At 41.5% G+C, this 25,063-nt stretch overlaps 1 protein-coding gene across 1 annotated transcript in view; it reads left to right on the forward strand.

The window, feature by feature from the left end:
* The window catches only part of LOC126335283 (carboxypeptidase B-like), a 231,396-nt gene extending 208,465 nt beyond the window's left edge, over positions 1 to 22,931 (forward strand). Inside the window, exons 6-7 of the mRNA XM_049998368.1 lie at positions 1,919 to 2,280; positions 20,947 to 22,931. Of these exons, the coding sequence (XP_049854325.1) occupies positions 1,919 to 2,280; positions 20,947 to 21,122 (538 nt within the window). The 3' untranslated portion in view covers positions 21,123 to 22,931. The remainder of the gene's footprint in view (positions 1 to 1,918; positions 2,281 to 20,946) is intronic.
* Positions 22,932 to 25,063: the final 2,132 nt, after the last annotated feature.

A 25,063-nucleotide genomic window follows, 5' to 3' on the forward strand; every position in this document is an offset into this window, starting at 1 on the left:
CAAATACCTAGGACAAGAGTTTCATACTCTCTCCCTTCCTACATGTGAAATATTAGTTCTATAGAAAAAATGAACAGGACCTTTTTGTAGGAAATTTAATCTAATTAAATTTTTACTTGGGCACGTTTCTGCTGCTGGCCATTGGATTCGAGTTATTGAAGAAAAACGAGTCTGAAATTCGCTTTTGTACGTTTTTTTTTAATAATTCGAAAGCTACGACCTCTAGTGAAAACCGTATTCTAGAACAGGGGTCTCCAAAGTACGGCCCGCGGGCCGAAAGCGCCCGCGAGGGCCGGCAAATCGGCCCGCGTTAGCTGGCCGGACATCCCCGGTATACGGCCGGCCAAATATTTGAGGTGGTACCTATACTGCGAACAACTGAGTTTCGAGGCCAATCGCGACCAATACACCGCGACATTGGCTTTGCTACTCGCTACAAGACTGCATAACTACACTTATTGTAGCGCCGCTTGGAATAACAATGCGTTGACATACTCTACCTCTGTTATGTCTTGCAGTAATAGTGTTGCTAACAATTATTTTGAGATTTCGTTAACTTTGCAGGACGCTTTCCTGAAGAATGTGCAGAGACATAGTTTTTTGTCGGTGAAATTCGCGAGAATAAAATACGCCAGAATTTCCGTCAGGTACGTCAACCAATTAAAATTATGTAATTAAATAAAAATCGTAGTTCGTTTCAGTGCTAGCTGTTCCCACACCCTTAGATTTTTGTCCTTTAGCATTACATTACGGTGACCGTGGAGTGCTAGGGTGCTTTAATTCCAGTAGGTAGATCTTGGCCCATATGACTTTGTGGAGGCGTCAGTGTGGCCCGTCGCCTAAAAATTTTGGAGACCCCTGTCCTAGAACAAAGTTTGTTGTCGTTGTTGTCTTCAGTCCTGAGACTGGTTTGATGCAGCCTTCCATGCAACTCTATCCTTTGCAAGCTTCTTCATCTCCCAGTACCTACTGCAGCCTACATCCTTCTGAATCGTGCTTACTGTATTCATCTCTTGGTCTCCCTCTACGATTTTTACCCACCACGCTGCCCTCCGATGCTAAATTTGTGATCCGTTGATACCTCAGAACATGTCCTACCAACCGGTCCCTTCTTCTTGTCAAGTTGTGCCACAAACACCTCTTCTCCCCAATTCTATTCAATACCTCCTCATTAGTTATGTTATCTACCCATTTAATCTTCAGCATTCTTCTGTAGCACCCCATTTCGAAAGCTTCTATTCTCTTCTTGTCCACACTATTTATCGTCCATGTTTCACTTCCATACATGGCTACACTCCATACAAATACATTCAGAAATGACTTCCTGACACTTAAATCTATACTCGATGTTAAGAAATTTCTCTTCTTCAGAACCGCTTTCCTTGCCGTTGCCAGTCTACATTTTATATCGTCTTTACTTCGACCATCATCAGTTATTTTGCGCACCAGATAGCAAAACTCCTTTACTACTTTAAGTGTCTCATTTTCTAATCTAATTCCCTCAGCATTACCCGATTTAATTTGACTACATTCCATTATCCTCGTTTTGGTTTTGTTGATGTTCATCTTATATCCTCCTTTCAGGACACTGTCCATTCCGTTCAACTGCTCTTCCAAGTCCTTTGCTGTCTCTGACAGAATTACAAAGTTTAACTACATTAAATTTCCTACCAAAAGGTCCTGTTCATTTTTTCTGTAGGACTAATAGTTTGTGTGCAATGAGGGAGAGAATGTGAAAATCATGCGCACGGTATTTGAAGTCGTTGCGGGTTGCATGAAACCGTGATTTAGGGGCAGCTGAACCACCCTGTTTAGCAGAATACATTGCTTGTTTACTCGGTGTGTAAGGGATGTTCCCCTGCTATCAGGCTGGAGGGACCTGGTGACTGGAGTGCAGGTGTGTGTGTGTGTGCGGCAGGTGGCTGTGGCGGCAGTGCGCGGGCGCTGACCTGAACCGCAACTGGGGCTTCCACTGGGGCGGTGCGGGCGCGTCTCGCGACCCCTGCTCGGAGCGGTTCGCCGGCCCGCGCGCCTTTAGCGAGCCCGAGGCGCGCGCCGCCGCAGACTTCCTGACGGACCGCGCTGGCCGCGTGCGCCTCTTCCTGTCGCTGCACGCCTACTCGCAGGCGTGGCTGGCGCCCTGGGGGCACTCGCGCCGGCCGCCGCCCGACGCGCAGGACCTCATGGACGTCGCCCGGCTCGCCGTGGAGGCCGCCGCCCGCGTCACGGGACAGCCCTACCGCATGGGGCACGCCAGGGACCTCGCCGCTCCCAGAGCCGGTGAGTCCGCTCTCCTCTACACCAGCTGCTACCTTAAGGGCAGGCGAACAATACTCTGACGCTTTGCAGATGATGCAGTAACAGTATCTGATCAAAAGAATCTGGACACCATTCGTGCACTTTGTAACGTATTGCTATCTTTACGACGCTTCTCATCGAGCCATATACGTTGTCTCCTTGCGTGGAGTACAACGCAGCTCGGTTAAGAGCGTAACTGTTGATACATGAGTGGAATGGTCCTAGGCATTATTAGGGAACATGTTACGTGACAAAAGGATAAAGAAAGAAGTTACCTTATTAATCTGCGCTGTTATTATTTCAAAGTGACATTTTCCTGTTTACGAATGAGAAACTTTAATCGTTGAAAAGAATAAGAGAAACGTATTCATATTAGGCACCTGATCAAGTTTATTTAGTAACGAATCTTCACATGTATCATGTATCATTTCACTCCACGCTTGTTTGGACATTGCTGTTGAAAATTCTAAATCTTTTTAACTTCTTTCTGTTGTCAGGAATGATAATGTATCTATCAGTCATTCAAGTGGTGTGAAATTACTCTCCTCATACAAGTATTTTGTCTTGCTATAAGAAGAGGTATAAGTGAAATAGATATTTATGTGTCTCCATGTCCATTTTCAATCAATTTTACCAGTTGTTGGATTTGTCATGTAAGTCAAGAAGTAAATTAATATGTGAATACCGGCCTCACTTGGAACCACTGTCTTGACTATTTAGATCATTCTTTCTGCCTCTGACCCTATATTAACTTTTTCAAAGTCTACTTTTGTAAACAGGTCAAGGCAGAATTACCTATATTTTTAGCGAGAGGGTAGCCCACTGCTGCTCAAAGTTGTTTCCTATGCCAATGTCTGTCAGGCTAGCAGTAGATACAACTGTGTCATCAAACACGTGATGGCCACAAAAATAACCAAAATAACGTAAAAGACCTTTGCATTTCTGTCTGGCACAGAATACATTTTACATTTTACCATGGTAACAATGACCGACGTTATGACAGAGTGCATGCAGTTATTTTTTCCTTCATCGCATTTGGGAGTGATAGGAAATTTACACCTCCAGACGCTTGCATACCTATATCCGTGCACTCGCAAACCACAGGGCATGTCGAAGGATACTTTTTCCAAAGCTGTTTCACAGAGGAAGACTGCACTGTACTTCCTTCTCTAGATTGTCGCACAGATGACAAAATGGTAGATATCGAAATAGATGATAGAGGGATAGAAAAACAATTAAAATCGCTCAAAAGAGGAAAGGCCGCTGGACCTGATGGGACACCAGTTCAATTTTACACAGAGTACGCGAAGGAACTGGCCCCCATTCTTGCAGCAGTGTACCGTAGGTCTCCAGAAGAGCGTAGCGTTCCAAAGGATTGGAAAAGGGCACAGGTCATCCCCGTTTTCAAGAAGGGACGTCGAACAGATGTGCAGAATATAGACTTACATCTCTAAAGTCGATCAGTTGTAGAATTTTGGAACACGTATTACGTTCGAGTATAATGACTTTTCTGGAGACTAGAAATCTACTCTGTAGGAATCAACACGGATTTCGAAAAAGACGGTCGTGTGAAACGCAGCTCGCGCTATTCGTCCACGAGACTCAGAGGGCCATACACACGGGTTCACAGGTAGATGCCGTGTTTCCTGACTTCCGCAAGTCGTTCGCTACAGTTTCCCACAGTCGTTTAATGAACAAAGTAAGAGCATATGGACTATCAAACCAATTGTGTGATTGGATTGAAGAATTCCTAGATAACAGAACGCAGCATGTCATTCTCAATGGAGAGAAGTCTTCCGAAGCAAGAGTCACTTCAGGTGTGCCGCAGGGGAGTGTCGTAGGAGCGTTGCTATTCACAATATACATAAATGACCTTGTGGATGACATCGGAAGGTCACTGAGGCTTTTTGCGGATGATGCTGTGGTATATCGAGAGTTTGTAACAATGGAAAATTGTACTGAAATGCAACAGGATCTGCAGCGAATTGACGCATGGTGCAGGAAATGGCAATTGAATCTCAATGTAGACAAGTGTAATGTGCTGCGAATACATAGAAAGATAGATCCCTTATCATTTAGCTGCAATATAGCAGGTCAGCAATTGAAAGCAGTTAATTCCATAAATTATCTGCGAGTACGCATTAGGAGTGATTTAAAATGGAATGATCATATAAAGTTGATCGTTCGTAAAGCAGATGCCAGACTGAGATTCATTGGAAGAATCCTAAGGAAATGCAATCCGAAAGCAAAGGAAGTAGGTTACAGTACTCTTGTTCGCCCACTGCTTGAATACTGCTCAGCAGTGTGGGATCCATACCAGATAGGGTTGATAGAAGAGATAGAGAAGATCCAACGGAGAGCAGCGCACTTCGTTACAGGATCATTTAGTAAACGCGAAAGCGTTACGGAGATGACAGTTAAACTCCAGTGGAAGACTCTGCAGGAGAGACGCTCAGTAGCTCGGTACGGGCTTTTGTTGAAGTTGAAACGTCCCCTTTGAACAATTATACATGACTGTGCTTAAACTGATACACAATATTTTTTAGTGCAACGCAATCTGACTTTCAAAAATCCCTACAAAAGAATGCCCCTGACTAACATTAACCCATACGTTTCACAAATCACTTACCTCACAAAAATCTTCGTTACTCGAACTACTGCAATACAGCGAGCGCCACTACTGCCAGCTAAATAAAAGATTCAAACTACGGAAGGCAGTAAGTAACTAGTGATAGGCATAGTTAGCAAATGAAAGATTTTGATAGAGAACAAACAATGTATTTACCTCAATAGTGTTCAAAAGTCATATTGTATATAGCAGTTCATGACATCCAGTCTTACAAATTTCACAACTCCGCCATTTCTCTCCCCACATCCACCACTGCTGGCGGCTCACCTCCAACTGCGCAACGCTACGTGCTGTTCACATCCATCTGCCCAACGCTACAATGGATAGTATTATAACAATGCCAACCAGCCACAGACTGCACACAGCACAGCCAGTGGTCTTCATACAGATCGCTACGTGGCGGCGGCGTTACCAATAAAAAAACCTAAACAGCCTACTTACATAGCCCCCATGCTCCCCACAAAAAAAATTGTTTTGGGCAGTGGCCAATACAGATTTGAAAAAAAATTCATAATTACAATAACAAAGATATCAAATGCACACACTTATTGATACAATGTTGGTCAAAAGCTAAAATTTTCTCACAGCCATAAAGACAGTGCTGATCATTCATCACAGTAAAATTGCTGATTTTTTTTTCTCAAAGTCTGAGCAGTAAAAGAAAATGCACACGGAAGTAGTGGATTTCCATGCAGTCTTGAAGAAGTAGTGTTGTCCTTCCAAAGGAAAGACAGTGCTGACTCTTGGCATGCAGACAGGTAATGTGCCACAACAGAGCAAACCCACAGCAGAGTCAGTCGAAATTGAAGAATATTGGTTGGTAGGTCGTCACAGAGTAGACCCACTGTAATGTGGTAGAGGTTACGGTATTGGTGGGCCACCAGAGATGCAGACGCACTGCAGTCCTTGTAGAAATAATGGTATTTGTGGGCCATCAAAGATGCAGACCCACTGTAGTCCTTGTAGAGACGTCCAGCAGCCATCTGTTGCGACTGTGCAGGTTCACAATCACCATCGAAGAGCCTTGCGGAGAATATAACAAGTCCATAAACCACTCACAAACCACTCACGAAGTTTTTGGAATTGTCCTTACAGCCAGCAATTCTGTTATCCAGTCCCTTGCTGAATTATTAACACACGTGCAAACACTATCAGTCCCTACTTCTCACATATTGTCCATATAGTATGACCAACAGAAACGTGTGCAGTGAAATGTAACTTACAAGTTACTTAATTTGATGAACTGGTGTCAATTACAATTTTATAACATAAGAATACAATAACAAAGGTACAAAATACATCAATAAGGAACATTACAATACAGATAACATTTGTGGTAATGCAGGCTTTACAGAAGAATAGGATTGAACATGTACATAAGTGTTACAGGAATTATGACATAAGTACATACATAAAGATCAGAATAACTTTTGAAACATCAACTTCACACACGAGCATTAAAACAAAACAGAATAAATAATGTCTGAACATCTTAACGAAGTAAATAACATTATTAATGCAAATTATATTTGAGGATAACAGTATTCCTCATAATACTGAATGTAGCTTAGTATTAGAAGAGAAAAAATTCTATGAAACAGTACACAGAGACAGGAATAAAACAAATACACAAGGGTAGACAAACACATAGTGGGATAACACAAAAGGAAAGGAAAGGGTTTGTTTTCATTGTAATATTTGGTACTGCAGTCCAACCCAAAACTTCATTCCATAAATCGTCCCTCTTATTTCAACATTTGCTCCAGCCAAAAAAAAAAGTCCTATCCAATCATGCTTTCTGTATTCTGTTCACATCCTCTTTCAAAAATAGTTTTCCTCCACTGTACATTACTTTTTTGGCCAAACCGTTTTCTTATAGCTTCTCAATGCATTTCTTCCAATTCATCACAGTTAGTTTCTTATATAGTCTATACCCTCTTAAGATAACTTAAATCTACTGAGCTCAGATGCTAAACTAAGGGACGAGGCAATGCAGCAGCACAAAACAATTAACACAAACAGCAATGACCAAAAAAATGGAAATTGGCAAAGCAAGCTACAGTAAATTTAAATTACCAAGCAATGCAACGTTACAACTAATATGAGCCAATGTGCAGCAACAAGAAAAATAAATCAGTAGTAAAAGTAGCTTAACACAGTAATACAAAGTGAAATGTAGTAGCACTATGCCTGGCAAACAGCAGCAGCAAATGCAATAACTTATAGCTAAACATGACAAAGCTCAAGCAGAAAAGATATTACACTAAAGGTTGGCATGTCTAATACCTATTCCACATCTTAACACCAGAGAGATGCATCACAATTTATTCTACAAAAGAAATTACCAAGTACTTGAAAATAAAATTCTGTAAGCAATTCCTATGAAGGGAAATGTCTTTTTGTGCTCCTTCGTTTTTTTGAAGTACATCATGAAGTTATTCTTTACTGTGTCTCAATAGTGTTCAAAAGTCATAATGTATATAGCAGTTCATGACATCCAGTCTTACAAATTTCAAAACTCCGCCATCTCTCTCCCCACATCCACCACCGCTGGCGGCTCACCTCCAACTGCGCAACGCTACACGCTGCTCACATCCATCTGCCCAACGCTACAATGGAGAGTATTATAACAATGCCAACCATCCACAGACTGCACACAGCACAGCCAGTGATCTTCATACAGAGCGCTACGTGGCGTTACCAATAAAAAAAACCTAAACAGCCTACTTACAAAGTTTCGAGAACATACCTTCACCGAGGAGTCTAGCAGTATATTGCTCCTTCCTACGTATATCTCGCGAAAAGACCATGAGGATAAAATTAGAGGGATTAGAGCCCACACAGAAGCATACCGACAATCCTTCTTTCCACGAACAATACGAGACTGGAATAGAAGGGAGAACTGATAGAGGTACTAAAGGAACCCTCCGCCATACACCGTCAACTGGCTTACGGAGTATGGATGTAGACGTAGATATAGATCTCGCATTTCTAGCTGCTTCTCTCAAGCAAATAATGATAAAAATTCAGAAATTCAGGGTCGCCACCAGCCCAAGCCCTTCCTAACCATTTAGAAAAAAAAAAACGTAGCTGGAAAATTATTAGTTTAATTACTTTACTAATTTAACTACAAGTATGCAAATTTCTTTAAGTAGACAGATAAATAGCAATCCATGTCGTGCATGAAGCAACACCACAGAATTTATCTTTCACGCAGATTATTTGTTGTATCAAAGTATTTGGTCGGATATCCTAACTACACATAACTGGTGCCAGACTAGAAATATTTAAGTAAGAATTATGTGAGACTGTAACAGAGCACAATTTAACTACAGCAAGAAGAAACACAAAAAAAACAGGGGTGGGAGATAATGATACTATCATCTCCTTTGCATTCATACCATAAAAATATCTCAGTGAGATTCGAATTACGATTCTACGCATGCACTATTCTGGACAGAGGTTTAACCAATGCACGAAATTGTACGATAATTATTCAACATACTAACTGCGTCTGCTGCTTGCAAACGGCCGAACTAGAGCACGTGCTGCATTCCGAATCAAACTGTTGTGCTGCTTTGTAGAAATCGCACAAAATAACAGATATTCTTGCAGAAATTATAGCTCATTAAACAAGCAAACTGTTAAAGCCTATTGCGGTACCGTGGTGGACCAGAAGGGTCATTGATTCCCAAACACGTGGCATAAAATCGACACACAAAGACAAAAGCAACTTCCACAAAATATAAGATTAAACATCATACTCTCTTCGACACAGTATTACACTCATGTACGGTTGAAGTGATACTAACCAGCTTTTCCTAAGCAGATTTACCGTTTGAAATTCTACTTCATCGTTGTACAAAATGAACAAGGTAACTTCCACACTTTTTAACTCAACACCCAAAAATCGCCTATTTAAAGCAATATAATTACGGCACATTCGGAAAAATAACTCGCTTCACGCGCTTCAGTTAAGCTGAAGTTCTTAAGTATTTCAACAGTTGCCCACAAGAAAGTCATAACTCACCCTGCTTCCTATCACCTGAAACCCCCCTCAAGGGCTACGTTCCGTACTCACCAAGCGTTCACAGAAGAGTGCCGCTTTCTCTTTCGAGATTACCTAGCTCCCCGTGCAGTGGAACATAACAGAGGGGTAGCCCTTCGTCAGCAACCTCACACACGAAAAACAGCCTTCGACTAAGATGCGTAAACCTCTCTGTTCAGGTATTGGAAACCTAAGATGGTCATCCTGTGCTCTCCTTCGAACGAGAAGCAACACCGTCTGCTCCCAGCAGACGATGACCTACTCAGCGTTTCCCACAAAACAAAACCGAAACCCCACATTAAAACACACATCTAATATTCAACAGGCCTTATTTGAGTGCTCAGTCTTTCTGGAAGAGTTCATGAATTGAGCTAAAATCAGGTAATTAAGTGAATAAGTTGTACCGAATTCGACAAGCGTCTTATGAAACGACTTCACAGAGACGTTTCAACGTATGAGGTGTACCCATTCTTTACTACGTCTTGATCTCTCTTGGGGACACTTTCAGTGAGATGTCTGAATGTCTGCAGAGCAATGGTGGGCCATTCTTTCTCAAGTGCCGAAACCAGATAAGGTAATAATTCTTTGATCTGGTACTTGGAACAATGTCAGGGGGAGAGGACCAAACAACAAGGTCATAAGCCCCATAAGACTGTGGAAGTAAGTCAGCTGTGTCGTTTCAAACGAACCAGCCCGGCTTTCGCCTGAAGCGATTTAGGGAAATCACAGAAAACCTAAATCAGGATGGCCGGATGTGGGTTTCAACAATCGTCCTCCTGAAACTGAGTCCAGTGCACTAACCACTGCGCCACCTCGCTCGATGGAGCAAAGTCGACATTATAATTCATCCCAAAGGTGTTCCATTAACTTTAGGTATGGAGTCTGAGCAGGCCAGTCCATTTCAGTAATCTTGTTGACCAGATGCCATTGCCTCACTGGTGCTGATTTATGACAGGATACAGTGACACTCTGATACAGTCATCGATTCCGAAACGTTTCCTTACTGTTCGCTGAATACAGTTCTGTAAAACAAGTTCATGTCCTTCCACATTAAGTGTTAAGCACAACAAGGGGATGATGCCGTAACCACGACGAACCGTAACACCACCTCCTTTGTACTGGGCACGTGGGTATTACGGGAAACGAACTGGCGGATGTGGTTGCCAAAGATGCATGTTCCCTCCCTCACGTTGTTGAATGTACCGTCCCCCTCCATGCTGTAACCTCCCCTTTGCGTTTTCGTGTTATGCATCAATGGGAAGAGGAGTGGCTGGCAGTTTCTGACAATAAGCTGCGTCTGGTAAAGGCCACTACGCGACCATGGCGTACGTCCTACCAGTCATACAGGCGGGATGAGGTTCTCCTCACTCGCCTCCGCTTCGGGCACAGTCCCTTAACGGATGGTTTTTTACTCCGTCGGGAGGACACCCCCCCTCCCCCCGCCCCCCCCCCCCCCCCCCCAATCTGCAGTGCTTGTGGCGTCCAGATTACTGTCCGCCACATTTTACTTCACTGTCTTTTATTCTCTGACGAGAGGCAAGACGCAGTCAATACCTTCGCTGCGCAGTGCCGATGGTACTGTTATCGACGACTGTGCCGCTAAAGCGGAGTTATTGAACGCAGTTTTCCGAAATTCCTTCACCAGGGAAGACGAATGGAATATTCCAGAATTTGAAACACGAACATCTGCTAGCATGAGTTTCTTAGAAGTAGATACCTTAGGGGTTGCGAAGCAACTCAAATCGCTTGATATGGGCAAGTCTTCAGGTCCAGATTGTATACCGATTAGGTTCCTTTCAGATTACGCTGATACTATAGCTCCCTACTTAGCACTCATATACAACCGCTCGCTCAACGATAGATCTGTACCTACAGATTGGAAAATTGCGCAGGTCGCACCAGTGTTCAAGAAGGGTAGTAGGAGTAATCCATTTAACTACAGACCTATATCATTGACGTCGGTTTGCAGTAGGGTTTTGGAGCATATACTGTATTCAAACATTATGAATCACCTCGAAGGGAACGATCTATTGACACTTAATCAGCATGGCTTCAGAAAACATCGCTCTTGTGCAACGCAGCTAGCTCTTTATTCGCACGAAGTAATGGCCGCTATCGACAGGGGATCTCAAGTTGATTCCGTATTTCTAGATTTCCGGAAAGCTTTTGACACCGTTCCTCACAAGCGACTTCTAATCAAGCTGCGGAGCTATGGGGTATCGTCTCAGTTGTGCGACTGGATTCGTGATTTCCTGTCAGGAAGGTCGCAGTTCGTAGTAATAGACGGCAAATCATCGAGTAAAACTGAAGTGATATCAGGTGTTCCCCAGGGAAGCGTCCTGGGACCTCTACTGTTCCTGATCTATATAAATGACCTGGGTGACAATCTTAGCAGTTGTCTTAGACTGTTCGCAGATGATGCTGTAATTTACCGTCTAGTAAGGTCATCCGAAGACCAGTATCAGCTGCCAAGCGATTTAGAAAAGATTGCTGTATGGTGTGTCAGGTGGCAGTTGACGCTAAATAACGAAAAGTGTGAGATGATCCACATGAGTTCCAAAAGAAATCCGTTGGAATTCGATTACTCGATAAATAGTGCAATTCTCAAGGCTGTCAATTCAACTAAGTACCTGGGTGTTAAAATTACGAACAACTTCAGTTGGAAGGACCACATAGATAATATTGTCGGGAAGGCGAGCCAAAGGTTGCGTTTCATTGGCAGGACACTTAGAAGATGCAACAAGTCCACTAAAGAGACAGCTTACACTACACTCGTTCGTCCTCTGTTAGAATATTGCTGCGCGGTGTGGGATCCTTACGAGGTGGGATTGACGGAGGACATCGAAAGGGTGCAAAAAAGGGCAGCTCGTTTTGTATTATCGCGTTATAGGGGAGAGAGTGTGGCAGATATGATACACGAGTTGGGATGGAAGTCATTACAGCATAGACGTTTTTCGTCGCGGCGAGAGCTTTTTACGAAATTTCAGTCACCAACTTTCTCTTCCGAATGCGAAAATATTTTGTTGAGCCCAACCTACATAGGTAGGAATGATCATCAAAATAAAATAAGAGAAATCAGAGCTCGAACGGAAAGGTTTAGGTGTTCGTTTTTCCCGCTCGCTGTTCGGGAGTGGAATAGTAGAGAGATAGTATGATTGTGGTTCGATGAACCCTCTGCCAAGCACTTAAATGTGAATTGCAGAGTAGTCATGTAGAGGGCGGTGGTTTCTTTGCCACCGGATTTGCCCTCTATTTTGCAAGACGACGCACCGACTGTGGTTAAGGTCTTACGGTTTTGTGTCCTGTCCAATCTGTTGCCTCGGATTTTAGGGAGAGGGTTTTAATGTGCTGCTGGGTGACTGGCTCACCCAGGTTTTAGGTAAGATGTCCGCCAGTCACGATTACCTCCCTGTTTCCCTTCAGTTTCTGTTCTCTTTTCCTTGTGTTTCCTTTCCTTTTTCAGTGTGTTCCTTCTCCTCTTGTTTTGCCCCTGTATGTGGGGATTTGGAACTGCGTCAGGTCTGCGTCTTTTAGCCATTCTCCTTGATCGCTGTTCGTCTTAGTCCCTTCACTGCATGTGTTCCTGTTTTTCTGTGCTTGGGCGCTGATGACTACGCTGTTTAGCGCCCGTAAACCTCAAACACACACACTCCTTTGTACTTCTCTGTTAGCTCAACACATGAGAGCAGGTAAGGTTCTGCAGGCACTCTCCAAACCCAGAGCCTTCCATCGATTTGCAACAGGATATAGTGTGTTTCATCATCCCAAACCACTCTATCACAGTAATTCACTGTCCAGTGGTTTTCGCTCGTTTGAACTGTCTCAAGAGCTGCTTAGCACTGACTGCAGAAATACGTGCCTCATGAGGAGCTGCTCAACCACTACAACCCAATCAAACTCCCTATGGACACTCATTGTGGTAGCTGGACTATCGGTAGCACTTCGGAATTCAGGAGTGATTCCTTTCGCTGGTTTCCTGCTCTTTTTTGTCCCTGATAAATTTGTTTCAGAGTAGGATTTTGCCTACCTGATTTGATTAACTTTCTAAGTTGCTCTGAAGATTTTCTTATCCCCTGTGTTATCCAAGTGTTAGTTCTGGTTTATACTTTAATTTTCTTTAGAGGGAATGTAGTTTCATAGTTATGTTTGTAAGAAGCTAAAAAGACTTAAACTTCCTATCTGCATTGTCATATTTAACCTGACCCCAGTTTGAATTTTTTAACAATGAATTAAAAATCCTAATATTGTCCTCATTTATACGTCTTCTATAGAAGTATTTCTCACTCTTCCTGGAATTTGTGCTGAGTACATTATACACACTAAATTTTAGTACTTTATGATCTGAGAATCCACCGTCAATCATTGCACACTATGATCAAATGTTTGCACGACAAAAAAGTATTTCATCAATTGTAGTTTTACTGCCAAGTCTAGAGTACACATGGACAGCGGGTGCTAAATTATGTGACTATAGCAATTTTTTGAGTTTACATTTTGATAGGTTATGTTAAAGTTTAAATTGAAGTCTTCAACTACAATAATGGTTTCTTTAAAATTTCTTAATTCACTAAAGAGTATTTATACACTGTCCAAGAACACCATAAAGTTGCCCGATGGGGATCGGTACATGCAGACAATGATTATTTTGGGTTCTTTAATGTTGCAAACACAATATTCAGACACTTTTCCAATGTTATTTACGTTACTGAACTTAATTTCTTTGCGTTCAATTCCTTACTTAAATTATTGCATGTTCCTCCTATGCAGTCTCTCTACAGAAGCTACTAATAATTTCAAACCCTGTTGTTCTAGCAGTACAAGCTTGGTTATCCTGTAACCAATGTTCACTCCCACATGAAACTCATATATCCTTTAGCTGATCAAGCAATAGAACTTATAAATTTTTTACTTCGCTGGCATCGAGTGACTATTTCATATTCGAAGTGACTGTTATTTCCCGATCGAACCACTTTGCAGTTACTGCTTTCCTACTAACAACAAAATTCTCTCCACGTCCTTTTTTGTTGGCGGGTCCGCTTCTCGTGATACATATTCATCAATTCTGCGTTACATAGGGGTGTCCAGACTCTTTTGATCAGGTAGTGTATAGGGTGATCCGTGGATGTGGATGAACAGGCTTCACAGCTAAGCAATATGAGATTGGAGAGGCGAAAATCTGTCAGGTTTTGTTACCAACATGGCTGCTATTTTGGAATCCGTCATCTTGGACATAACTCGAAATTTTCAAATGGAAAAGTAGTAATTTGGCATATGAAACGGATACATAATCACACAAAAACAATAATGGTGCTCATTTCAGTACAGTTTTCTTCACTCTCGAGTTGTGAATGCCGGCCGTTGTGGCCCAGGGGTTCTGGCCGCTTCAGTTTGGAAACGCGCGACCGTTACGGTCGCAGGTTCGAATCCTGCCCCGGGCATGGACGTGTGTGATGTCCTTCGGTTTGTTAGGTTTAAGTAGTTCTAAGTTATAGGGGACTGATGACCTCAGATGTTAAGTCCCATAGTGCTCAAAGCCATTTGAACCATTTTTCGAGTTGTGAATGCTGTTTCTTCCTTGCAAGTGAAGTGGCTGTTGATTACATTAACACAAGAGGAACACATTTACACTGACTAACCAGAAGAGTGGTGTACACAGGAGACACGGTCGGATGTCAGTATAGGTTCGTGTACGTAGACTAAATCGGTGTATGTGTAAACGATTAAATTTGAAATTCTGTGTGACAGGGAGAATGGTCACCGGAGAGCATTACTGTTGTTTGTTTTTAGTGTTGTTACCAGGGCTGGTAGAGTATATAAAGGGTGTGAACAGCATCAGATGTTGAGAGATCATTGTGAATGACACAGAGGTGCTGCGTACTTGCGCGAGACAGCGTTATCAGCAACTTACAGAGTTTGAAAGGAATTTGAACGTAGTATCATTGTCGTTGTGAGTCTCCATTTGTCTGGCTAGTCGAATGTTTCAATAACCGGATTTGTGGGGCATTGAGATGTGACAGTGGCCTGATATTGGACTGTGTGGAAACGTGATGGCAGATACATTCTTCGTCAAGATTCCTGTCCAACACAGTCGGTCACCAGATGGTAAGGTCACTGTTCTGTGCACCAAGCAGATCATAATCGCTTAGAACTACTAAGAGACTCCCGTCGCCGTTTCGTGTCATCCTGCACCATGCACCGCAATACAAATGGCTGCGTTCGAGTGATGCCGTGTCCGGGACACATAAGCTGTTGATGAATGTCGTCACACTGCGTTCAGTCATGAATCAAGGTTCTGCACTATCCCAGATGACCATTGGCAGCGAGTATTATGACGACCTGGAGAGGGGTCCAATTCTTCCAACGCTTTGGAAAGGCACAGTGATGTTGTTTCTGGCGTCATGCTGTGGGAAGCCATCGGAGATGACTTCAGATCATGGCTGGTTGTGATTGAGGGCATTCAGAAGGCACAATGGTAAGCCACAGACATCCTGAGGCCTCAGCTGTTGCCTCTCATGCCATGGGAGCCTGGCACCAGACAGGACAATATTCATTCACTTTCTGCCTGTGTTGAGGTACTCCTGTGAAAGCAGGATCACCAGATCCAAGATAGGACATGTGTGCGACAGGTTCGAAAGTCACCTTCGTCCAAGTGCCAGTATCCAGAATATAAAAAACCAATTAAGACAGTTGTGGGCCAGTTTGTCTCGGGAGAGCGTCCAGCAGCTTTATGACAACGTTGCCAAAGAACCAAGGCATGCATACAGAACAGAAGAGGTGCAACGTCTTAATGATAAGTGAGCTCATTCTGTCATCTTCTTTGTAAATTTGACATGATTTTGAAATCACTGAAATAACATCAAACACCCTTTCAACCCATGAATTTTCCTTTTTGTTCCTCCTCCCCTTTTGGGTGCTTCACGTGTTTTGTCAGGCCGTACAGATCGTCTTGGTATCAGAACAGAGGAGCATTTGAGTTATCGCAGAGGATTTCAACTGACGCCATGCAGACAAATCACTCATTGCCCACAATCCTGTGGTGAAATCCTGCACTTCTAATGATATTTTATTACTTATCCTTAAATTGGAATAACACTCTGACAAAAATTTATGTAAAGAAATATATCTTTGGAGGACTGCTCTTAGCACATACACTCATATTTACGTCGAAGCCCTTATCCAGTTCTGCATCTACATCCATACCCAAGACACTACTGTGAATGCATGGCAGAGGATAGTTTCTGCAGTATCACATACTTGGATTTCTGTTCCCTTGCCATGCGCATATGGAGTGAAGAATGATGTATTAAATATCTCTGGGTGTGCTGTAATTAGCGTAATCTTGTCTGTGAGGTCCCAGTAGGAACTAACTTAAAATTTAGAGAGAGAAATGAAAAGCTTTATAGTGCGATGATTATATCGTAGTCTACATCTACATGGATACTCTACAAATCACACTTAAGTCCATAGCATAGGGTTCATCGAACCGCCTTCACAATAATTCTCTACTATTCCAATCTCTCGCGGGAGAACGAACGCCTTTATCTATCCGCGCGAGCTCTGAATTCCCTTATTTTATTATGATTACCGTACTACCTAGGTAGGTCGGCGTCAACAAAATATTTTCGCATTCGGAGCAGAAAGTTAGTGATTGAAATTCCGTGAGAAGATTCCGCTGCAACGAAAAACGCCTTTGTTTTAATGGTGCCCATCCCGAGTCCTCTATCATTTTAACGACGATCTCTCCCCTGTTTCGCGATAATATAGAACATGCTGCTCTTCTTTGAACTTTCTCAATGTATTCCGTTAACCCTATGTGGCAAAGATCCCAGAGCGCGAAGCAGTACTCCAATAGAGGATGGTCAAGTTTAGTGTAGGCAGTCTCTTTAGTAGATCCAGTGTTCTGCCAATAAAACACCCTGCTTTGCTTTCCTCACAACATTTTCTGTGTGTTCTTTCCAATTTAAGTTGTTCGCAGTTGTAATTGGTAGGTGTTTAATTGAATTTACGGCCTTTAGAGTTGACTGATTTATTGTGTAACCGAAATTTAACACATTCCTTTTAACACTCATGTGGATGACCTCACACTTATCACTATCTAGATTCAAGTGCCAATTTTTGCACCACACACATATCTTTTCTAAATCTTTTTCCAATTTGTTTTGATCTTCTGATGAAACTGCCTGACAGATTAAGACTGTGTGCCGGACCGAGACTCGAACTCGGGACCTTTGCCTTTCGCGGGCAAGTGCTCTGCAGGTTCGCAGAAGAGATTCTGTGATGTTTGGAAGGTAGGAGACTAGGTACTGGCAGAATTGAAGCTGTGAGGACGGGTCGTAAGTCGTGCTTGGGTAGCTCAGTTGGTAGAGCATTTGCCAGCGAAAGGCAAAGGTGCAGAGTTCGAGTCTCGCTCCGGCACACAGTTTTAATCTGTCAGGAAGTTTCAGATCAGCGCACACTCCACTGCACAGTGAAAATTTCATTCTGGATGTTCTGATGACTTTACTAGACGATAAACGACAACATCATCTGCATACAACCTAAGACTGCTACTCAGATTATCTCCCTATATCGTTTATATAGATAAGGAAGAGCAGAGGGCCTATAACACTACCTTGGGGAACGCCAGAAATCACTTCTGTTTTACTTGCTGACATTCCGTGAGCTACTATGAACTCTGACCTCTCTGACAGGAAATCACTAATCCAGTCACATAACTGAGACGATATTCCATGAGCACACAATTTCAGTACGTGCTTGTGTGGCAAAGTCAAAAGCTTTCTCAGAGTATAGAAATACAGAATGAATTTGTAATCCATTGTCAATAGTTCTCAACACTTCGTGTGAGTAAAGAGCTAGTTGTGTTTCACAAGAACGATGTTTTCTAAATTCGTGTTGTCTGTGTGCCGGAGAAGCTATAGAACTTGGAAAATCGCTTGAATGGACTGAATAGTGTCTTGAAAATAAGTTATTAGATAAACATCAGTAAAAGTGAAAAAGGATAGCAGAGAGTAGTCGAATTAATGCATGTGATGCTAGAAGAATTAGGCTATAAAATCAAACGATACAGGTGGTAGTTTAGTTTTCCTATTTCGACAGTGAAATAAGTGACAATGACCAAAGTAAAGAGGATATAAAATGTAAACTGGTTAGAGTGAGAAAAGCTCTTGTGATGAAGAGAAATACGTTCAAACTGCATGTAAATATACTTATTTCACATGGCGAGTCTAGGGGTTTCACGTCCTCGCATGCATCTAATCAGGCATGTTCAGTGAATTAGAATTAAAATGCGCGTAATAAATAACAATACGTAATAACAATAATAGTAGGCATAGTAATCAATATGTGATACCTGAAAAACATGTATGTACAGAAGTATGAAGAAATGAAGAGACTTGCACAGAACAGCCTAGCATTAAGAACTGCATCAGACCAGTCTCCAGACTAGAAACTAAGGAACAGCTTGGTTAACAAGTGTCTTTCGATATTAATGCCGGTACCCTACTGTTGTAAGGAGCACTAGTATCTTTGGTATCTTCATGTAATGATATTGTACTCCGTACTCCTTACTCATCGCTGGCTTCTGGAATTTTCGAGCCGGCCGCGGTGGTCTCGCGGTTCTAGGCGCTCAGTCCGGAACCGCGGGACTGTACGGGCGCAGGTTCGAATCCTGCCTCGGGCATGGATGTGTGTGATGTCCTTAGGTCAGTTAGGTTCAATTAGTTCTAAGTTCTAGGGGATTGATGACCACAGATGTTAAATCCCATAGTGCTCAGAGCCATTTGAACCATTTTTTGGAATTTTCGAAGCTGAGTGCGTTTTTTCTATGGTGGGGTACTGCCTTGCTTTTAATGTGAACATCGTCCAAACGCTACTGATGACAAGAGGAGTTAGTGTGCGGAAAACTGCTGGTGTCACGTAGGGAGCGGTCACACATAGCCGTATAGCGGATAAATTGCCTGTAGAATTTGTTACAAAGTATAGTTATAAACTCGTGGGATTATGTCGGTTCATGGGGTGAAGGTGGTTTATGATTCAGTCACTTATGCGGAAAGGTGCGCATGATTATTTATGAAATCTGAGCAAAAAACAGCGTTGTGGTTGTCGCTCATTAACTTCAAGGAGTTGAACATAATCCTATTTAAACAGATACAAAAAGGCTTCAGCCATCAGTAATTACCTGCTAAACTAGCGTGGAGTACAACGCAGCGTGGTTACTTCAACATGAATGTAAGATGAGAGTAACTGTTGATACATGAGTGGATTGGCGTAGGCATTGTTAGGGAACGTGTTACGTGACAAAAGGATAAAGAAAGAAGTTATATTATTAATCTGCACTGTTATTACTTCAAAGTGACATTTCCAGCCGGCCGGTGTGGCCGAGCGGTTCTAGGCGCTTCAGTCTGGAACCCCGCGACCGCTACGGTCGCAGGTTCTAATCCTGCCTCTGGCATGGATGTGTGTGTGATGTCCTTAGGTTAGTTAGGTTTAAGTAGTTTTAAGTCTAGGGGACTGATGACCTCAGCTGTTAAGTCCCAAAGTGCTCAGAGCCATTTGAATTTTTGACAATTTCCTGTTTACGATTGAGAAACTTTAATCGTTGAAAAGCATAAGAGACACGTGTTCATATTAGGCACTTGATCAATTTTATTTAGTAACTAAGCGCGTGATTTCTGTAAAGTTTCCGTACTCGAGTCTGATGGCCGCAAAAATAACGTAAAAGAGCTTTGCATTTCTTTCTGTCACAGGATACATTTTACCATGGTAACAATGACGCACATTATATTACAGAGTGCATGCAGTTACTTTTTCCTTCATCGCATTTGGGAATGATAGGAAATTTACAGCTCCAGACTCTTGCCTGAAATACGATGGAATATTTATATCCGTGCACTCGCAAACGACAGTGCATGTCGGAGGATACTTTCCATTGTACCAGTTATTACGGTTTCTTTCGGTTCCATTATCATCATATCAATTTGTGCTGTCATCTGATATTTATTTCATTTCTTAAATGCGAAAGAAATAATCTCACAATTTCTACACCAATATAAGTTTTTGTGAACAATATATGTAGTCCTTACAGATATGATACTTCTTTTAAGTGATAACTGACAGCAGCTGTTTCTGAAATATTTCAGTTTTTCCTCAAAACACTAATTAAGTTTATCATAATTACACTGATTACTTTCAGGCGATCACATCTCTCTTTTTCACAAGCTGCGACATCGTCGCGAAATAACAGTGACCCGTATATGTATATATAAAGTATCCTTTAATTTAAGTCTATGGTCAAAAACTTTTTGTTAACAGATTACCAGTTTCGGTCTTCAATGACCATCATCAGATCTGTTTCATAAGAACAAAGTCCTAATGTACTGCAGGCATAGTGGCATCGTCAAATGTTAAATACCGAATCAGCAACAGCATCGTCAAATAGATATAAATAACATCACATGAACCCAGCATCAGCATCGTCAAATAAATATAAATAACATCACGTGCACCCATGTTTTGTTATTTATATGTATTTGACGATGCTGATTCCGTATTTAACATTTGACGATGCCACTATGCGTGCAGTACATTAGGACTTCGTTCTTATGAAACAGATCTGATGATGGTCATTAAAGACCGAAACCGCTAATCTGTCAACAAAACGTTTGTGACCATAGACGTAAATTAAAGGAAACATTAAATCTCTCTTTGCAAAACTATACCTTAGGCTGGTCAGTCTGAGACCGATCTGTCCATCTCCCACACTTTGTTTGGTTATGAAAATTCGGATAAAAATCCGTTGTGTGACTTCTAGGGATTCTTGCTTTCGTTCCGCTCCAACAGTTGACCGAATAAATCGAACAGCAGATAACGTGTTGACGCCTATAGTATACAAATTTGGATTATTCTCATATGAGGAATACTCCTGAGAATGAACGTCAGGGTAGATGAACAGTGTGTTTTGGTGTTGTTGCAGGTTGCTCGGAGGACTGGGCCAAAGGCGTGGCGGGCATCAAGTACTCCTACGCCGTGGAGCTGAGGGACCGGGGCGACTTCGGCTTCCTGCTGCCCGCCTCGCAGATCATCCCCACGGGCCGAGAGACCTTCGCCGCCATCAAGGCCGCCGTGAGGGCGGTCATCGCCAGGATATAGCCCCGCCCCGTTGGCTCAGTCCTCAGGAGGGAGTGGTCGCCTGGGAACAGAGGCTGGTCCGAACCTCAGAAGGGTGCAGTAACGCGGGAGCAAAGCCTGCCCGCCACGGATAGGAAAAACTCAGTCCCTCCATCAGCGTCTTCCTAACTCTGTTTTGAACTGAATGCAAAACATGTGACGTACAGCTGTGTCGATATTGCTGTGCTTCAACGCATTGACTAGAATAAACTCACAAGACAGCTATTAGCACGGTATGACGTGTAAATTGATGCAGACTTTGAAACGCAAATGAGGGGAAAACTTTAAAACGGTGAATATTCTGCCAATGTCTCTATGCCGTCGTATCTCTTCTAAACGAGTATAGCAGCGAAGCTACTCTTCTAGATATTTTTTCCGGACTCAGTCAGGGCTTACTCAACAAAAGCGTCTCTTCAGGGTAACCGCTGTCCTTGCCTGGGAGCTTACACTCAGATTCACTACTCCACATTTCCATTCTTCATTATCAATACCCCCTTAACAATAACATCTCGACTTCCAGGCCTTCAAAACGCTGCCTCGTACAAAAAAAGGTTTTTCGTTAGCACTAAGAAGCATTTTATTTATAAACGACTTTCATTTGTAATAACGTCACGGTTTTTCAACACAAACAATGTTTATAACCTTCTGAGGATTTGAATTGCTCAATAATTTGTAAGAAAATATTTCTAACAGCATCGGGTAGATTACACAATATGAAGGCGTGAAAATTACGTGGATAATAGTCCAAACTTATCAAGACAGCGCCTTACGCGTCAACAAACCTATGCAGCAGAATGTGATCACTGCTATGCTGATCTCCGACAGTGACTTTAATTGGTGTGAAACTTGTTGACCATTTACCTCAAACAGAAATAGTTTAGCTACGAGTGTTGTGACCTTACCTCCATTTCAAGCTATGTGCATCAAAGAAAGTGTGAATTAAAAACTCGTCGTAATACAAGTATCTCTGATAACAAGTGTGACTCTAGAAAATGACTAGAATGCGTGGTTATTCAACAACAAACAAACAGTCAGTATTCAGCAGTACTGAAGAAAAACAATGCCAAATGTATATTTCTCCAAGTAAGTTTTAATTTGTGCATTGTTAGGTGCATGCTCTCGATATTGGCACGTGAAACAAAAAATCGACTCTATCTTGCAACATAAAGGCAGCAAATTCCTATCCCAGCCTTCATAACCATTACAGCGACATTTTATATTAAAAACTGACAGTTTTCGATGAATTTTCATTTCAGTCTCAAGAATGCAGAACTGTGTACATTAGCTTGATTCACGTGAATGAAATGCCAAAAAACAATTAAATCGGATCATTCGGGTGAAAATGCAAAAGTGTCACGACACGACCAAATATTAGGTTAGACATAGAGGTGACTTGCTATGTAATGGCTGTAACAGCTACTGAAATACTAGTTTATGAAGCTTTTTAGCAAATGTGGAGACGTCTGAAGACAGTATTTTGAAGTGAGCTGATTTTTCATAAGAATGGAGTTTATCACTCGTGTTACAGTCAGATTCTTCTGAAAAAGTAAAAGCACATGTCTTTTGTACCCAAGGCAGCTGAATGAGCTGCCTTTAAACATGTACTCGTATTGTACTGTGCAGTACGACAGGTCAGTAATTTGTGATCAAAGAGACACTCTTCTCACATGAATGCTACAATGTGAGTACCTATGCAGCAGAGAATTCTTCAGCTGTAACCAACTGATTTGAATCACGCACAATTAATTTATAAACATATTTATTGCAATAAATACATTTTATTAAAGTTTACACTTCCTTTATTTACTTTTACCACCGTACTCCTTTTATGTGTGTTCACCTCTGTGTGCCAACAGGTAAATTGTAGAGCTGACGTCATGCATATTTGTAACTCAGCATTCTCTGTACTTTAGAATGCCTCTTGCGTGGTGTACGTTTTGTGTGCATCATCAGACACTGTAAAATACACACTCTCTTTCTTTTTGGTTCTTTCATTCACTTGCTTACAGTTTTAACCTTTTTAGTAAGAGTACAAAAACTAGTTTCCATCGTGATGTTCGCTACAAGACTGATCGTCTAACTTTTTTTTACAAAAAAGTATTGGAGTGTGGTATGTTTAGTAATGTAAAAGCACCTCTAGTCACCTGGTCACAACTTTTTATTGTTCTAACAATTCTTGGCAGAAACAGTCATTTTCTGCTTTTCACTGTTGATCAGTATTGTGAAAACTAAAATAATAATCTTGCCCAACTTCTTAAAAACAAATATACTGTAGCATATTAATCACACACTCGTACATAAAGAAGCATTGTTATCACATGTTACGCATGTTTAATCCATGTATTGTTGAAAAAGCCTGTGAGGTTAATGACTCCTATTCTTATTTAAGCACATTGAGTGGCACCCACAACTACGTTAAGTTACCTACTCATTCCTGGATAATTCTAATCCTGCACAAGTAAGCGGGCCTGTAAATATCCTTTAGTTTACATAAAAAAGGTATAAAGAAATTACTAAAATACTGTACGAGTTTAAGAACTTTCACTCAATTCATCCTAAAATATATCTCTATCAAGTGTGAAATAATGCAAAAATGGGAAGAACACAGCTAGTTCTCCCGTGAAAGGAAAGTATTTTTAGAGCCTGAAAAGCGTGCTTGAACTTTGGTATTACTTTTTTATTTTGTTTCTTACTTTTCTTTCGACGATACGTATGTGTGTCACTCGATGACCCAGAATGTTAATGATAGATTACCAATTCTGGCTTGCAGGATTTGGTCTCCAGTTGCTCCCCAGGACTTTTTTACTGAGTCACGGTTTCTTTCGCTCCTGCAATGGATTTTTGTATGTGAAAAATGTCTGATTACACCGAACTACAGAGTTCACGTTAAACCTTATTTCTCTCTGTGCTTGGCTAGGTAAGCCTATTTACAGGTTAAGTAATAAATTAGTTCCACGTCCAGCATCATTTCAACGATTCTTTTATCGAAATGGTGTGGAATAAGTCCGTTTACAAGGTACGAATACATGATTAGCGTTGACATCCATGAGTACATTATTTTTCAGCTCTTGTACACTTATGCGATTAAACTAGAAAACCAGATTTTTTTATAGGCTAATAAGTTTTATCCAGGAGAAATGACTTTGCATTAGATTGTTAAGTGTCAAACATTTTATGTTATTAGACAAATTATCAAATATTGTTGTTGCTGCACATATAACTCCATTCTGAGCCACTAGCATCTTTAATAATGGGTAAAAGGCTCAGTTTTTCCTCTAGCGTTGCTGGTATGGACACTGATATTCTTCTCAAATTGTGATGGATCATTTATAATGAATTTCATTAGCAGTTATACGTACTATGATGGTGCAATTAAAATGCCCAACTCCTTGAATAGGTACTTATGTCACGACCAGTGGCAGGTCATGCAAAATTTTGCCAATGTGGTACAATGGTGACATATAGCCATATGACTTACAATGGTAGTAATAGTAAATAAATTGAACATATCAATTTTGCTTATATATACCCAACTGATTAAATATATTTAAATTTTATAATGTAAGTCTAACATTGTGAGGAATAAAGTAAATGAAAAAAAAAGGAAAACGAAAATCAACAGTACCATCAGGTACTGAGCCAAGGATATAGAACTGGCAGTGTGTGTAGTTGACCATTCAGCTGTAGTACTCTTACACGGGTAGATGTTCGAAAATGCCTGATACTCTAAATAGTAATCTTTACAGAACTTAGGTGTTATACGCGCCCTTTTCCGCTGACACTCTCAGTACTGTGAAAGAGTTATTTCCATATCTCAGTGAATAAAAGAGTTTTGATTCTTTATACGTAGCTCTTTGTGTGCTACCATTTGCAACAAAACTCATTTCGATATCTTGAACCATTTGTGAAATATGACGATTGTT

Source organism: Schistocerca gregaria, chromosome 2, assembly GCF_023897955.1.
Source record: "Schistocerca gregaria isolate iqSchGreg1 chromosome 2, iqSchGreg1.2, whole genome shotgun sequence".
In the NCBI taxonomy this organism is placed as follows: Eukaryota; Metazoa; Arthropoda; class Insecta; order Orthoptera; family Acrididae; genus Schistocerca; species Schistocerca gregaria.